General features: G+C 35.9%; 1 protein-coding gene across 9 annotated transcripts in view; it reads left to right on the forward strand.

The window, feature by feature from the left end:
* DMXL1 (Dmx like 1) overlaps positions 1–15,976 on the forward strand; it is a 78,903-nt gene that overhangs the window by 17,947 nt on the left and 44,980 nt on the right. For 7 of the 9 annotated variants that reach the window (XR_004495535.1, XM_015653055.3, XM_015653049.2 and 4 more), the window contains 10 exons: positions 704–770; positions 4,804–4,979; positions 6,390–6,579; positions 8,058–8,226; positions 11,948–12,160; positions 12,900–13,153; positions 13,244–13,928; positions 14,459–14,580; positions 15,108–15,197; positions 15,501–15,600. Coding sequence is in view for 8 of the 9 variants with exons in the window: in XM_015653055.3 (XP_015508541.1) it covers positions 704–770; positions 4,804–4,979; positions 6,390–6,579; positions 8,058–8,226; positions 11,948–12,160; positions 12,900–13,153; positions 13,244–13,928; positions 14,459–14,580; positions 15,108–15,197; positions 15,501–15,600 (2,066 nt within the window). In the remaining variant the exon portion in view is untranslated. Of the gene's footprint in view, positions 1–703; positions 771–4,803; positions 4,980–6,389; positions 6,580–7,688; positions 7,784–8,057; positions 8,227–11,947; positions 12,161–12,899; positions 13,154–13,243; positions 13,929–14,458; positions 14,581–15,107; positions 15,198–15,500; positions 15,601–15,976 lie in introns of those variants that run through there. The other 2 variants (XM_015653052.2, XM_033511352.1) reach the window with 2 other exon arrangements.

Consider the following 15,976-nt stretch of genomic DNA (forward strand, 5'->3'; position numbering starts at 1 on the left):
ATGCATCCTACTGTTGATGACCTTAATTTAACTTAATGCCTTTTGGAAGTTAGGCCTCAACAGCTTGTTACACATGTATTAATTTCAAGATGAAAATTTACACTCTGTGCAATTAAATTGTTGTATGTTCTTGTTGCTATTAATAAGCTTTGTTACTTAATCAATGACTGAGTGCTTCAAATCCTGTAAAAGAAGCTCGTTTATTAGTACATCAAATTAAAATCAAATTAGCATTTTAGAGTGACCATTTATATAAAAGCTGCTTTCAGTTACTTTTTAACTAGATTGTTCCTTTCACAGTTTCATTTTCTTGAGTTGTAATTGTAGGAAATATGAGAAGTTAAGTTGTCTTTCAGAGAAGAGGGAAGATAATATGGTACAACAGAGACCAGTTTGAGATCCGTATCATCAGGGGATAGAAGTAGAGCTGTTTAATCTGTTAGCAGCTGCTTTTCTGATATGATATTTTTGCATATTGGATATTAAGCTACAAGATTTAGGTTTTCTGTTTCACTACATGTGTTGTACATGAGTTTACATCTTAGTATTTTGGACTATGTTGAAATGTAACTATTTCACACAACACAATACACACTTGTATATAAGATTTAAAAACTTCTATGCATTCAAGGAAAAGAAAACTTAGAATTCTATAGAAGTTGTTAAAATTTGTTTTCTCTTTTTAATTGTCTTTATTCCATAGAACTGCTTCTCAAGTTTGTTTAATGAAATTCTCACCAGATGGGGAATTTTTTGCTACTGCTGGAAAGGTAAGCATTTCTTTTTCCTTATAGCTTTGTACTAATTCAGATAAGCTATTAAACCAAATCAACAAAAACACATTTAAAAAAAAAAATATATATTTTTTTCATAATTTTTATTATGTCTGTGTCTTTATATTTTGTTAAACATGAATTTGGTAGAAAGGTAGTGTTGTGGTTTTAAGGCATTAGCTAAAAAATCACTAGAAAACTTACTTATTTCTTGCTGTGAGATATGGATTAGAAGAAGAGTAAAACAGGCTTAAAACTTAAAAGGAATAAATAAAGTTTATTAACAAAACTACAAGAATAGGAAACCAGAATAAAACTTCCAGAAACCCTTTTTCCCCACTACCCAACCATTCTCCTTGTTCACATGACAACATAGAGACAAAAAAAACCTGGTGGTTAAAACAGTCTGAACTTTGTTATAGTCTTTTTATCAGTCTTTGTAGAGAAAAAAAAGAAGTCCTCTTTTGTCAATCTCTGGAGTTTTTCACAAGAAAGCCATTTTCTTATGGTTTTCTATTTTTCTGATGCCAGCCATCCGGAAAACTCTGTCATCAGTTCTCTCCCATTTCACATCACTCTGAGGTGTGTATGGGTCAATGAGTCTAGAGATGTCATTTTTAAGGAGGAGTTATTCAAAGGCAAAAGTTCTCTTCATCTGTCTCTGTGAGCCTCTCTGGAAACAGAATTTTTCTCTTTGCCTCTTAAGGGCCACAAATCTTCAACAACTCTCACTTCTCTTTTTCTGTTCCAGCATCTCATAGGATCACAACTACTTCACTATTTGATTAGATCTACATATTGAAATACTCCATTCCTCCCAAAATACTCTTTCATGAATTAAAGGAATTTTTCAGAACACTACTGTCCATCTCCATAGTTTTAGCAAAAGCATATTTCAGCTTATTAAAGCATCTTACTTCTCTCCCCATCTGAAGCTCAATTCCTTTCTTCACTCTTTGATAGTTTATGTTGTCTCTTTACCTGTTGATCACTCTCTCTCTTCCCCTCTCTCTGGAAAAAAAATATTAATCTGCAAGTCTCATCTGGGTAATGAAAGGGTTAAAATCTTGCCCAGGCTTTGTAGATGGTTCTGTGATCTCTGCCGGAGCAGCGGCTGGAGCTGTCTGCGATGGAAGATTCTTCATGGTAGCTCTGGAGAGTGTGGTCACTGTCTCAGCCTGTCGCAGGTCAAGAGCTTTTTTCTTTCCTTACTCAGCAGTCTCTGGTGAATTCAGTCACAGCAAAAACTGCAGCCGAGCCAGGGACCGGCCCTGCCCGGCCAGAGCCCACTTCCCCCTGCCGTGGCCTTGTCTGGCCTGGGAGGGAGGAGGAGGCTGAACCAGAGCCCTTTTACCTCTGCAAAAGCCAGAAACCAAAGAGAAAAAGAAATTCCCAGGCTTAGGTCTTAAGGTGGTGTTCACAGGTTGGTCTCACTTTTCAATGGTCAAAACTACTGTCAGTTGTCAGAAATGGCCAGTTGTTGGCCAGGAGAAAATCTCCCATCAGCCTCCAGCAGCTTTGACTTCCTTAGGTGTTTCTCTTTGTTTCTTAAACACCAATCCACCACAGATAGTTTGAGGCAGGGAGGTAAGACATCAAATATTCACTGCTTACTATTATAAAATACTAATTTTTAATTTGAACCAAATTGCAAGACATCAGGAAGAGTTTTGGGGAGTGGGGGAAATCTGTGGATGAGATCAGTGCTAGATATTAGTGAGGAAATACGATCAAAATACCAACAAATTAAAAAAAAAATAGCTCTTTCATATGTTTTCTGTGTAAATATATCTGTATGCCTTTTTGTGCTCTTAGAAAAGAATTCACATTCCTCTCCATAGGTGTATTGGCACATGGCTCATTACAGTGTTTGTGGCCAGTCTCACTAATTAGTTCTGTCTGCTCAGCATTGAGCAGTTTATCAGCAAAAGCAGAACTCCTTGGCAAAATAAGCAAAAAATTAAAGCAAAATGTCAGTCTGTTGTTTTCCTGAAACAAACTAATTGTCATATTTTACTTATACTCCAAAACTTGTTCAGGTTTTGTAGGAGAATCATATCCCTACAAGTCAAATCAGAAAAAAAAAAAAATCAAGATCATGTAGAGGATCCAGTGAACAAATGTGACAAACCCTTACAAGACTTTATATTACTTGCTAAGGAATTTGAGTGAGAGAAGTAGTTGTTTTCTGCATCAAGTTTCCGCAACCAGCCAAAGAATCTACAAGAGGCTGTGGAGTTACTAGATACAAAACAAAATGGAAGTATGTAAGGTTAATATCAATTGCTGATATTACTGCACACCTGGTTTAAGTGTCACAGAATCCTGAGCAGTAATAACCTGATAGAATGTGTTTCAGACTGAAGAGTAGAAGGCAGTTTTGCAGTTTTCTCTAGTCTGTCTTGGACATGTGAGTGAAAAATTAGTGTGTACATGTAAAATGCAGTTAGAAAAGCGTTTGATTTAGTAATAATTTGGAGCTTGGCTGTTGGAGTCATAATATGCCTTGACACACACTTGAAAAACAAAGAGTTGAAGATGATTCAGTCTGCAAATAAATCTTGCTTTTGAAAGGTAGTTGTCATGCTATTTTTGTGATTCAGTTATGTGCATCAGGAACAGATGAGTAATGCACATCTTTATTAGTTATATGTGTTCATTTTTTCCTTTAAAGCTTGCCATATTTCAGGTCATCATGCTTGATTGGAATTTAAGATATTTGCTATCTTTAAAGAAGAGATGAAGATGTAACAAATCTGTAAAATTGTCTAGATTTCCTTTGCTAGGGAAACTATACTCCAATTAATGAGCTTCCAACATATGAAGTGAAATACTAGGCTTTCTTGACAGATTATTATCTGTATAAAAATAAAACAATAAGTTTTCTTGCTCCATTCTTTTTGTGCTTATTTAAATGTTGTATTGCTTGCTGTATGTTCTGTGATGCCTTTAACCATCACAGAAAGGAGAGCCATTCTAGCCATGTTTCAGATAAATAAAATTCTTTGAATATATGTTTTATGTAAAAAGCAAGTGTTTTGTTATTGTCAGCAATATATATATAAAATATATGTAATATATGTACTCCACCTTTTTTTGATGGGTAGGAGTTTATGTTTATTTTGTAAGTCAAATGTAAACAATTTAATAGTTTCTAATCTTACAGTTCGATGGAATGGTGAGAAAAAATTAATCTGCAAATAGCTTATATAAGGTTAATATTATTGCAGAGTTTTTTGACTCTAATGGCTTATGTCCTGTTATCTTAAGTTATAAATTCCTGTAGAGCAAATTACTGAACAAGTAAGAAAATTAGTAAGTAGGAAAATTAACGATATATTTTTTACCATAGATGCCTAAATTAGTTACCTGCCTGGAGAATCTTTAAAGTACATCTTTGTTTCTATGTTCTACTCCTTTACTTAACTTTTTGTGAGGGACAAGGCTGATCAACAAAACCAACCCGTCCTCCCCCCTGGGGTAGGGTTATCTTTTGCCTACTCAGGTTATTTAAATATTTTAGTGCCATTCACATATCAACAACTGGGTCCAGAGTAATTTATCTTGAAGGCATAATCAATTTATGTGTGTATCTGAAAAAAGCAGGCCGAGCAGTACTGAGCTTGGTTTTTGAGATGTTGTCTGTGACCTTTGTTTGTTTTCCTACCAGTTAAGTTTGTGCAGGGGGTTTGGGTGGTTTTCTGACAAGGTAGAATTAGTTGTGTTAACATTTGAATACCATCTTAGGCCAGTGAAAGGTGTGTTTTTGGGATTAAAAATTTGCAGCTGATCAGAAGGACTAATATGAAATCCAAGTTAGTATTGGCAGGAATTTAATGAAAGCTCTGCTGCTGTGTTTTCTTTAAGATCAGGTTTTGAAGCTGTATTTACAGAACTGTTCCTCTCTGCTCAGAAAAGCGTTTTACTTTAAAGAGAAATGAAACCTCAAGAGATGTAACCAAAAGTACTTGAAGTGCCTCATATTCTTATGCAAGGTAGTCATTTACTGTCCTTTTTTGTCTTTCCACAGGATGACTGCCTTGTGAAAGTATGGTACAGCACAGAGAGCTGGCGGTCAGCCATAACACCACCTGGTGCCAGTCTAGAAAACCAAGCAAAAGAGCTTGATTTTTCATTTGTTTATTTGGCTCATCCTCGATCAGTAAATGCATTTTCATGGAGAAAGACCAGTAAATTCATGCCACGGTCAGTAGTTCTAATAAGTAGTTCATAAATTGCTCAAAAAAAACCCCCAAACTATACAGTCTGCCTCTCTCTACAATCAACAGTCATATAACTGTATGGTTTACTTCAGTTATTGAGTGTACTCACCTTTTATAGTGTTTCTGCTCTAGAGAGGATGGTAAGTATTCCGTTACCTGGGGAAGAACTGAAAAGGTAGAAGTCTCACAGACTGACATAGCCATTGAACTAAATACAAAACCAGCTCTTGAAAAGTCGTCTCTTTGCATTTTTTTTTATTGAATTAAGTGGCCATTCATGCATTTAATCTTGACTTCTTGTACCCTGATGGAATCAGAGCAAAAGTCCTGTGACTTGAAGCCCTCTTTCCCAAATATTCAAATATTTTCATGTCTTTTTATTTGTTTCTCTACCTAGAACAAAACTAGACCTCTGTCAGAAGTAGTATCTGGAAATTGAATTCAATCATTTGTAACTGATATCTTGAGTTTGAGGTGTTAGGGTTGTGTTCAGATGATTCCAAAATGACCTGTCCCTAGTTTTCCACCAATATTTTCAATATCAAAGTGAAGTAGCATTAGCAGTTTTGAGGCCTGCAACTCTCTTTTTGGCATGTTATTCCAAATAGTAAACAAATTTTCATACCTTTGTATTGAGCAACTTTGTGTTGTTCTTTATACCAGTCTTTAAGGCTCTTCATAAATCCATTAGTTCTTACTATGTAGATCACTTTTGAAAATCTACCTGCTCCATGATTCCTAAGGGAGTTTGCTGCTGGACAGTTTGGTCATAGCTTTCAAGCCTTAGTTAGAGGCTCAAAAATTCACAATAAACTGTGAACTTACATGACCTGGAAACCTGATGATCTGTGTAATTTTTACTAGGACCTAGTTTAGGGTAATTGGATTTTTTGGCTACATATTTAACACAAGTTACACTTGGAAAAATAATAATTAAGAAAAACTTGTAGATTTGACTTGTCTGTTGTATCCCTGGTATTACCTGAGTTTGTGTCTTCTGGATATATGATTTTATAAGTGGTAGATACCAGTAAGATCTGAAAGTAAGATCAGGTATCCAGAATATTATTATCTTTTTATGTGATTGACTTTAAAAGATGGAAATACACATTTTGCTATTCTAGGTATGAATTTTTCTTTAAATTGAAGTCCACAATTTGCTGTTGTGTGATGATGTTTGAGGTAATTTATAGTCAGATACTTGAACAGAAGGCAAGGCCTTTCCTACATCATTTATTTTCCTAACAGTGTATTGATGAGTGTTCTTGTGCTGGTATCTGTAAGTTGGTGCAATTCCAAAAACTGGTAGTGGAAAATGTTCTGAAATGTCAGCTTATTTTGACACTGTGTAATAGTTATCAGCTTCTTCACTCCTTAAATTTTCTTTCATTAGTGGTGCTGTCTGCAATGTACTCCTGACTTGCTGTAAGGATAATGTTTGTCGTCTCTGGGCAGAGACTTTGTTACCCAATGACAGTCTGTTGTACGGGGGAGGATACAGCAATTGGAGTGAAGCAGGAAACTTCACAAATAACTTCAAGAGAAATATTTCAAGTAAAGAAAAAGTGCAGAGTGCATTAGAGGTAAGAATTGAAATTGAACAGTGAGAATAAACACACGTACCAACTTGTGATTTTAGACAAGTTTGTAATTTGTACCTTAGACATGTATCACGAGCTGAAATCCTTTATACCAAAGATGTGCATAAAATGTTATGAGAGGGTGAATTTCCTTGAAATCTTCCTTGGGCAGGCTAAGCTGATGGCTCTTCTGCTGAGCTTCTCACATTGAAGACACACTGTTCTGAAGTCACAACTGCCTATTTTTATCTGGTGACTGATGAAGAATGCTTTGCAGTATTTAGTTCAAAGGGCTAGGAACAGTATGGAGCACATATTATATATAGGTTATGTGAAACCCAGGGCTTATGATGCCTTAGAACATATGGTAGGGGCTCACTGGTTGCCTCTGAAGTTGTGGGATGTTCTCTGACTTCTGCAACTGGAAAAAGAGTAATATGAAGGGAAGAAAAACAGCCTTTCTGCTGTAGTCCTCAGAGCAGACTGCTCATAAGCATTAAGGCAAGTGATTCTTACCAGACAGTGTTTTCTAACCAGTGGGAATGAGGAAGTAAGGGTACTATTAGTGGTCTGCTTCAAAGATATGTAGAGCATATGTGGGGACTGTGCTTTTATCTCAATGGAGTGATGTATTTAGTATGGTCATAGTGCATGCTGTACCTGAAAAATAGTATAGCATATCTGAAAAATATGGCAGGCTGAAAGGCTCAACAGTGCAAAGGAAATAGTCAAAGAGAGGAGAAAAAAGGAAGCTGGAGAAAATTCTGTGTTCCTGTGGAAAATAAGAGGCAACATTAGAAATCAGAAAAAGCAATTATGTGAGCATTGAGAAAAGACTGTTTGACAAGAGCATGCTGTGTAAATATGAAAAGCGCAGCAAGTGAAAAGAGTGTAACACCATCTTTAACACAAATTATGTACCTCTGTGTGCCTTTGGGTGCTTATATAGATGTCTATAGTACAAAAGACTTGAATTGTGTAAATCAGTCTTAAAAACTGAATATTATTCTTTCCCATGGAAACAAGTGTTTGTATAAAAGAGGAAGACCTTAAAACTCACGGGAGCCTTTTCAGGAGCATTGAAGTGCTGATCTAATTAGATCCAAAATACAGATCCAGTTTTTCTGTCTGAAATGAGATTACTCAGTATTGCTGCTTTGTTCAGAATCTGGAATAAGCATGGTGTGTGTTCATGAAACTTCTCCTTGTAAGTATAAAAACTGTATGAATATTGTGCATTGAAGTACAAAGTAGTTACTACGTGAAGGTATTTTATGGGCCTGCATAAATAAATCCAAAGGTGCTGGTTTCTCTCTACTAAAGACTTAACAAAAACAATTTTGCAAGAAACTCCACTGATTCTTTAAATTAGCTTTTAAGCTGAAAAATATGATTCTTTAGTGCCTAGAAGACCACTTACTGATTAAATCTGCTTTTTCTTTTTGAAAGTATTTAAAATGATACCTTAATTCTTCATGCAGTTAAACCTGAGGCACTTCCGACGAGGAAGGAGGAGGTCGGGTGCTGTTGTAGCACATACTGGATATGCTCTCCATCAGCAAGATCCTCATGAAGTTCACAGGAACATTCCTCCTCATGCAAATGCCCTTTGCCACTTCCATATTGCTGCCAGCATCAATCCAGCCACAGGTAAGAAATGTAAACCTTGTTATGAAGTGAACTCCAGTTGCTGTTAGACATGTGTTCTCTCTGGAAACTTGGCAAATATATTTGTATGGTATTTATAAGATCAAGCAAAACTGCTAGTATGTTGTTTTCATTTTTGCATGAAAGCACTTTCTGCAGTAATGAAATTATTTGTTTTCTGAATATTTGAAAATATTTGAATATTTCCACTGCAGAAATCCTGTCTTTTATTTTACTCATCTTTTAAGTGAGATTGATAGTGTCTAAAATGCAGAAAGCTAAGTATTTTTAACTGGAGTAAAAATTTTCTGTGGATTGGATATGATACTGGGAACATGCTGATAAAATAAAAAGTGTATAAGCTTCTTAAAGTGAGCACCTGACACTTAAGTAATGAAATAAACACACATTCCTGTACTTCTCTCTCTGAACCAAACAAAACATGCCTTCACTCTGCATTCCATAAACTTTGGTACTGCCTTGCACTGGAGCAATATGTTGATCCTGTAGCTGCTTATACTTCTGTCTTCATTATCTTTGTGTATGCTGAAAATGAAGCATGCTCATTGAAAAACTGAATAGAAATGCAATATGGAATGGCCTTTCATGAAGGTTCTGATGTGGTTTTCTGTGTCTAGACATAATGAACAAACATACTATGTAACTCTTGTTAAACTAGTTAAGCTCTTTATAGTATTTTTCTGTTCCTACTGAACGTTGTTTGAAAGGCCGATTTTTATCTAAGAGCATTTATGATTAGTTCATGTTTCTAGCTGTACAGTCTGGTATGATTGGAAAGAAAAAGTGGTTTGCATTAACACTGCTGTGCTAAGCAAAGCTCTAAACACTTTCTCCTTGATTATTCTTCAGCACTTTGAATAGTGCTTGATTGGTTCATATTTTAACAGACAGCACTAGAATCACATCCAGCCTACCAGAAGGAAACTTCCTGTAGTTTTGTGCTGTACCATCAGTGCTATTGTATTTCCATAGGAAAAGTCTCCTGTCATTGCTTGCTACCCAATGTCACACAGGAAAGTTTCTTGAAAGCTTCTTGGAGATTTGTATATCTCCTCTTTTCCTCTTGAGATTGCACAGTGAGCTATATAATCTTTTTATGTAGGTAGCACATAACCTTTGACCATTTCTTTTTTTTACTTACTTTTAAAGCATTTCTTATCTTTCATACAGAATAATTAATATCATGGTTTAACCCAGCCATCAGCCAAGCCCCAGGCAGTCGTTTTCTCACTTCCTGCAGGACTGGGGAGAGATTCAGAAGGATAAAAGCTAGAAAACTCCTGGGTTGAGAGGAAACTGATTTAATAGGGAAAACAAAAGCTGTGCACATAACCAGAGAGACACAAGGAATGACTTCAGTGCTTCCTGTGGACAGGGAGGGATCTTCAGCCATCTCCAGGAAAGCAGAGCCCTAGTGGTCACTTGTGATAACAAGCACCATCACTTCAAACTTTCCCCATCTTCCTTCCTGCTCGCACTTTAAGCACTGACCAAGATGTCACGGTCTGGAGTATCCCTTTGGTCAGTTTCAGTCACCTGTCCTGGCTGTATCTTCTCCCAGCATCCAGTGCAGCCCCAAGTTCCTCGCCAGTGCAGCAGTACAAAAACCAAAAGAGGTCTTGGGTCTGTATAAGTTCTGCCCAGGAGCAATGAAAACATCTTTGTATTACCAACCCTCTGTTTAGCACAAATCTAAAACACAGCCCAGTACCAGACACTGTGAAGAAAGTTAACTCTATCCCAGCCAAAATCAGCACAACTATGCAAACTTTAATTTTGCTTTTGATAGACTCTGCAGTATTAATATGCCAAGCAGCAAACTCACAGAATGAGAATAAAAATAATTTTGAAAAATATTAACAAGGTACTTAAAACTTGTCTTTTCTAATCTTGTATTATTTTTATGTTGCCTATATTAATCACTCTCTGTTTTAATTATGTCTTTTGATTGCTTTTGACTCAGTAGATTGAAGGATAACAGGTTGTTCTTAGTACTTCTGAAGTAACTTCCACATTTTAAATCTTAATTTGAAGAAATATGTTCTGCCTTACAGTCAAGTCTTTAACTACCTCAGTCTAATCAAATTTTTTCAGTAGGCTTTTTTGTTTGCCCTTTTGAAATTAAATTCAGTCCAAAAACCTGATTGTATTTACTTTCATTTTATTTAAAGCAAATTGGTTTGTGATCACATACTTAAAAATTTGCTGTTATTGCAGCATTTTAAAGTATTTGATAAAAACTAAAGCTAGAGCTGCTTTATTTCTCATTCACTTTGTATTTTGGAGACTGTTGTTATATATATTTATATAACAATAAATGTATTATGAAACAAAAATCCTTGAGACTTACTTATATACAATTTTACTTTTTCTGGTGTTCAACCTGGATGGAATTCAGTGAAAGGAGTAAGCAGTGGTTGCTAGGACAAAATTGTCTCTAGGCAATTTCAGAAAAAGCTACTGAATTCAAAGACTTCAGAAGTTCTCTGGAAAGTGACTGTGACTTATGAAGCAAATAGAAATTCACTAAGAATAATGTCCAGAGTGGAACATCATTTAGAAGCTCATAGTTTTAGATGGAAATTTGAGAATAAGTGATTTCTTTAGTGACTTTGATGAATACTCAAAAAGCACATAGATTTATAATCTCATCTGAAAAGTAATCTTTCTGGTTCACCTTATTCACGTTTGCTGTAGCTTCATCTTTCAAAGGGCATCAACAGAATTTTTTGCTTCAGGTTCTGTTACTTTACAAATGTATAATTATACTTTTGAGACTGGCATTGGCCCCTGTGGGAAGATAGACTGTATTTCTTAAATGAGCTGTGCTACTTTCGTCCCCTTCCCCTGCTGTATCCTCTCCCCACAACAAAATTGCTAGTTGTCGTTGTGCTCCTTTCTTTTATCTGTGTGCTCGTAGTTACAATTTTCTTTGGCTGTTGCTGACTTTTCAGTCAAAATCTGTTGTTTTAATTAAAGTATTGTCTCCCAGGATATGTAGTTTAAGTAATACTGCATAAATAGGGAGCAGGAGGAGATGAGACAGTACATGGAGACTTGTAGGTGGGAATTACATGCAGTTTGAGATTTTAACATGTGCTGTATCATACATTTGAGGAAATTGTAGTAAATCGCCTATCTGCTTTTGAGCCTTGATTGATTTAGATTGTTACTCCACATAAATCTGATCCTTGCTTCTGTCACACACTTTGTGATTACTGCTTTATTTTTCACACCAACATGGGACACCAAATACCACCAAACAGCAATGTGAATTAACATAATGTATCGGAACCAGTACTCCTGGGGTTTTTGTGATGGTGTTACAGAGGGCATTGTCTGATCTGTGCACAGTTTTTTCTAGTGTGAGCCCATGGTCTTTGGTTACATTGTATCAGTAGTAGCAAAAAAAAAAAAAAAAAAAAAAAAAAAGGCAAATTAACCTCTATGCACAGTGTTACATCAAGGAGGTACAACATTGCAGGACTCTACTCTTATCCTAACACTAATATAAGCGTACCAAAGAACCTCTGTGTGGAACAAGTCTCAAAGCAGATGATGTTGGTGCAAGGAATGACAAGTGGCAATACACTTAGATTTATTTTTTTCATTGTGGGATTTCTGCTTAAAAACCACTTCTCTAAAATTGTTTTTTGACCAAACTTACTTCTTAAAAATGTCAATCAATATCTTTTTCTGGTAGATATTCCTCTACTGCCTTCTATCACATCTCTAAGTCTTGGTGAAAATGAAGAAAAAAGCGGGCCTTTTGTTGTACACTGGCTAAACAACAAAGAACTTCATTTTACCTTGTCTATGGAAGTGTTTTTGCAACAACTTAAAAGGAGTTTTGAACATCATTCTCCTGAGACTAATACTGAAGATTCTAATCAAATGGATGGCAGATCAGAAGAAGGTAAAAGTCATATAGACATATGTCATATGGAGAAATGGTTTTTTGTTTATAAAGTAATTTGTAATGTTCCCCTGGGGCGAAGTAAGAGATTGGCAGCTTGACATGTAAGGATACAGGCAGAATACAGTGGCATTTCAACGCATTTTCTCCCCTTACACTGAAAGTATCTTAGTGACTTTAAAAATGTATCTAGAAGTCCTGATTTCTCTTTTTATAGCTATTCCAGAAATTTTGAGTTATGTATGCTGAAAACTACTATTTAATTGGGCTTGTGTGAAGGCCTTTGCATGAAAATGTTACTTTAATATTAAGGAAGCAGTAGCAACTTTAGAATTAGCTTTCTTTTTTTAGACATTAATGTACAGCTAATTTAAGTAGCTTTATTCTATAATATAATACAGTCAATTAATTTGAGTATATGCACTGTAGAGATTATTTCCTTTGTTCTGGATATGCATGCAAAAATTTGTACAAAATAGGGAAGAGAAAATGTTTCAAATTAAGGTGCAACATAAACTATTTTGGTTTGTTGGACACTTAGCTTCATTAGAGGGTTTATGGTTATCATCTTCATTGTTTTAAATTAGTTCTCATATGAGTAGCTTATAAAAGGCCTGAAATTAGCTCCAATGCCTGAATAACCCTGCTTGTTATACTTCTAGTTCTGAATATATATGTATATATATACACATATATATATATATACACACATCTATATATGTATATCTGTGCATTCTAGAAGCTGATGTAAATGGAGATGAACAAAAAGGAAACCAAGAGAAGAAGGAACTAAGTGAGGAGAAAGCTGCTCCATATTCAAGCCTTGTTCCTTTATCCTCTGCTATTTTTGATCATGAAATTGAAGTTCTACTTTCTGAATGGAGTAAAAATGCTGACATGCTCTTCAGTATACATCCTATGGATGGCTCCCTGCTGGTGTGGCATGTGGACTGGCTAGATGAATACCAGCCTGGCATGTTTCGCCAGGTGCAGGTACTTTATTCCCCCTCTATTTTACATTGGTGTTCAGTGAGAAGAATGATGGGAACTCTAATACTTACTCTTTCTTTCTTAAAATTGTAGGTGTCATTTGTCTCAAGAATTCCTGTTGCGTTTCCAACGGGTGATGCAAACTCTCTTTGCAGAAGTATAGTGATGTATGCTTGTACCAAAAATGTTGACTTAGCTATTCAACAAGGCAAACAAAAGCCTCCTGGCCTTACACGATCTTCATCTATGCTTATCTCTTCTGGACACAGTAAATCAACCAACAGCTTAAAACTAAGTATCTTCACACCTAATGTTATGATGATTTCCAAACATGCAGATGGATCACTGAACCAATGGCTAGTGAGTTTTGCTGAAGAATCTGCTTTTTCAACTGTACTCAGTATTTCACACAAATCCCGATATTGTGGTCACCGTTTTCATCTTAACGACTTGGCTTGCCACTCAGTGTTGCCACTGCTGCTTACAACCTCACATCACAATGCTCTAATTTCACCAGATGTTGAGAAAGCAATACAGGCAAATGATTCTTTTAAGTCTCAGGAGTCACCAGTAAGACCTCAGAGTAGAGGCAATGCAAATGTGACATCCCAGGATCCCAATGCTGTTTACAGTGAACTTATTCTCTGGAGAGTAGATCCTGTTGGGCCTTTGTCCTTTTCTGGTGGAGTTTCTGAACTTGCTCGGATCAATTCTCTACATGTTTCAGCTTTTTCTAATGTTGCATGGCTGCCCACACTTATACCCAGCTATTGCCTTGGTGAGTTTCATTTTCTGGTTAGTGAAATGTTCTAGAATAAAATTAATATAACCTAATAATAAATCTTAAATAGATTATACAGATATACTTGAATATACTGGGAAAATGTTAAGCATGGGTCCTTTATTTCACAAATCTTCAAGCTGCTGGTACTTGGGAATTCTTTATTCCTGTGGAAAACGTTTCTGTTCTACTGTTTTATTTTTTGTATTTGATATTTTAGGAGCTTATGCAGTCAAGTTTTTAGCTACTAGTGCCTACATCATAGCATGCCGACGATTTAAAAGCTGAGAGAGATTTAGCTCTGGTTTGCAAATGGAATTCTTATTTCCATTCATATACTTTGATTTTGTTGCTAAACGCAGCTTTCAACTTTGTAGTTCTTGCTTGTGAATAGAAGTTAACATGAGATTTTTGTTTTGCTGTATTGTTTTTCATCATAACTTTGAAAATACCTGTTGTCAAAAAACAAAAAAGGAATCCATATGGTGTTTGAATATTTGAGCACTTTCTACCTTCCTGCTTTTCAGGTGCATACTGTAATTCTCCAAGTGCCTGCTTTGTGGCTAGTGACGGACAACATTTGAGATTATATCAAGCTGTAATAGATGCTAAGAAACTTCTTTGTGAGCTCTCCAATCCAGAAATTTCTGTAAGTGAAAAGCCATCTCAAGTTTTTGTATGTTACAACTTTGTTCAGTTGCATTAGGCTCACACTTAGTAACTAAGGATTTCACAGATTATTCTGCTTGTAAAAACAGATTAGGTAAAGCTTTTTTTAGCCATACTGTATTTCATTTAATCTCAAACTGTGCATATTGAGGCAGGCCAAGGTTTGATTGGGAAATATCTGTTAAGTCCTTGCACCACAAGGAATAATAACTGTGTTGGTGCACTGCCATCCTAAGGAAATGTTGAGACAACAGTGCAGCTTTTGGGGAAAGGACAATAAATTACTGTATTTGGAGCTTTCCAGATACTCTTGTCACCTTTCAGCCATCCAAACCAAATGCTCTTCATTAAACAGGGAATGTTACCTGTGTTCTCACTGAATCACAACCAGTGTATATTTAATGCTTTAGTTAACATCTGCATAGTGGTGTTGCACCTATCTAGCAGGTTGTGCCACAGAAATGCACAGGAGTTAACAAAATCACCCCCCTGATTCTTCTCAAACAGAAATATGTTGGTGAAGTTTTTAACATCATAAGTCAGCAATCTACGGCTCGCCCGGGATGTATCATTGAACTGGATGCCATCACAGAGCTTGTAAGATCTTTTGCTATACTCATTTTATGCCATAAATAGCTTTTTAAAATGTGTTAATAATAAAGGCAATACCTGTAGCTGTCCAATAGGTAAATTTGGAGTACTTAGACTGATATTGACATGTTCTTGTACTTGTTTTTAACAGTACCTGTAAATGAAAAGAATGTGAGTAATGAAGGTGTGTTTTCATAAGGAGTCTTCTGTTGATGTGTAACTTAGCAAGATATAAGCTCCCGTGTTAGAGAGCAATCTTGAAAAGTATATGCCAGGATGTTCAGTTGTTGTGTATTTTTGCTTCCTTAGCATGGCCGGAAAACGCAGTTATTCCATGTTTTTCAAGAAGACTTTATTTTAAATAACCAGAAGGAAATGCCTTCAAAGAAGAACAGTTTATCAGACTCCGGTAAAGAATATTACATTGAATATAGTGTTTTATTTTTCATTCCGTAGGAGAAGAAGAACTTGTTAAATGGCTTTATCATTTTCATATCAAATACCTTAATTTGAGATCTTCAGAAGAACATATAGTCTAATGACAATCATAGCTGTTTTACTTCCTTTGAGATGTGTACAACCAAATTTCAGATTGAGTAGTTTAAATCACAAGATACCCATTGTGTCCTGTGTTAGGCAGCCCCTTACATGAATGGTGAAAGAGTTTTAAATTGGAAGCCTGTACTTGTAGGGAATAGACAAAACTTATTGTATCCTTTCATGGTGGATGCTTTTCTTTTACATCAGCTAACTATTGCTCCTCAGGCCTTGCATGGTACAACAAA

This window comes from Parus major, chromosome Z (genome assembly GCF_001522545.3).
Source record: "Parus major isolate Abel chromosome Z, Parus_major1.1, whole genome shotgun sequence".
Lineage (NCBI taxonomy): Eukaryota > Metazoa > Chordata > Aves > Passeriformes > Paridae > Parus > Parus major.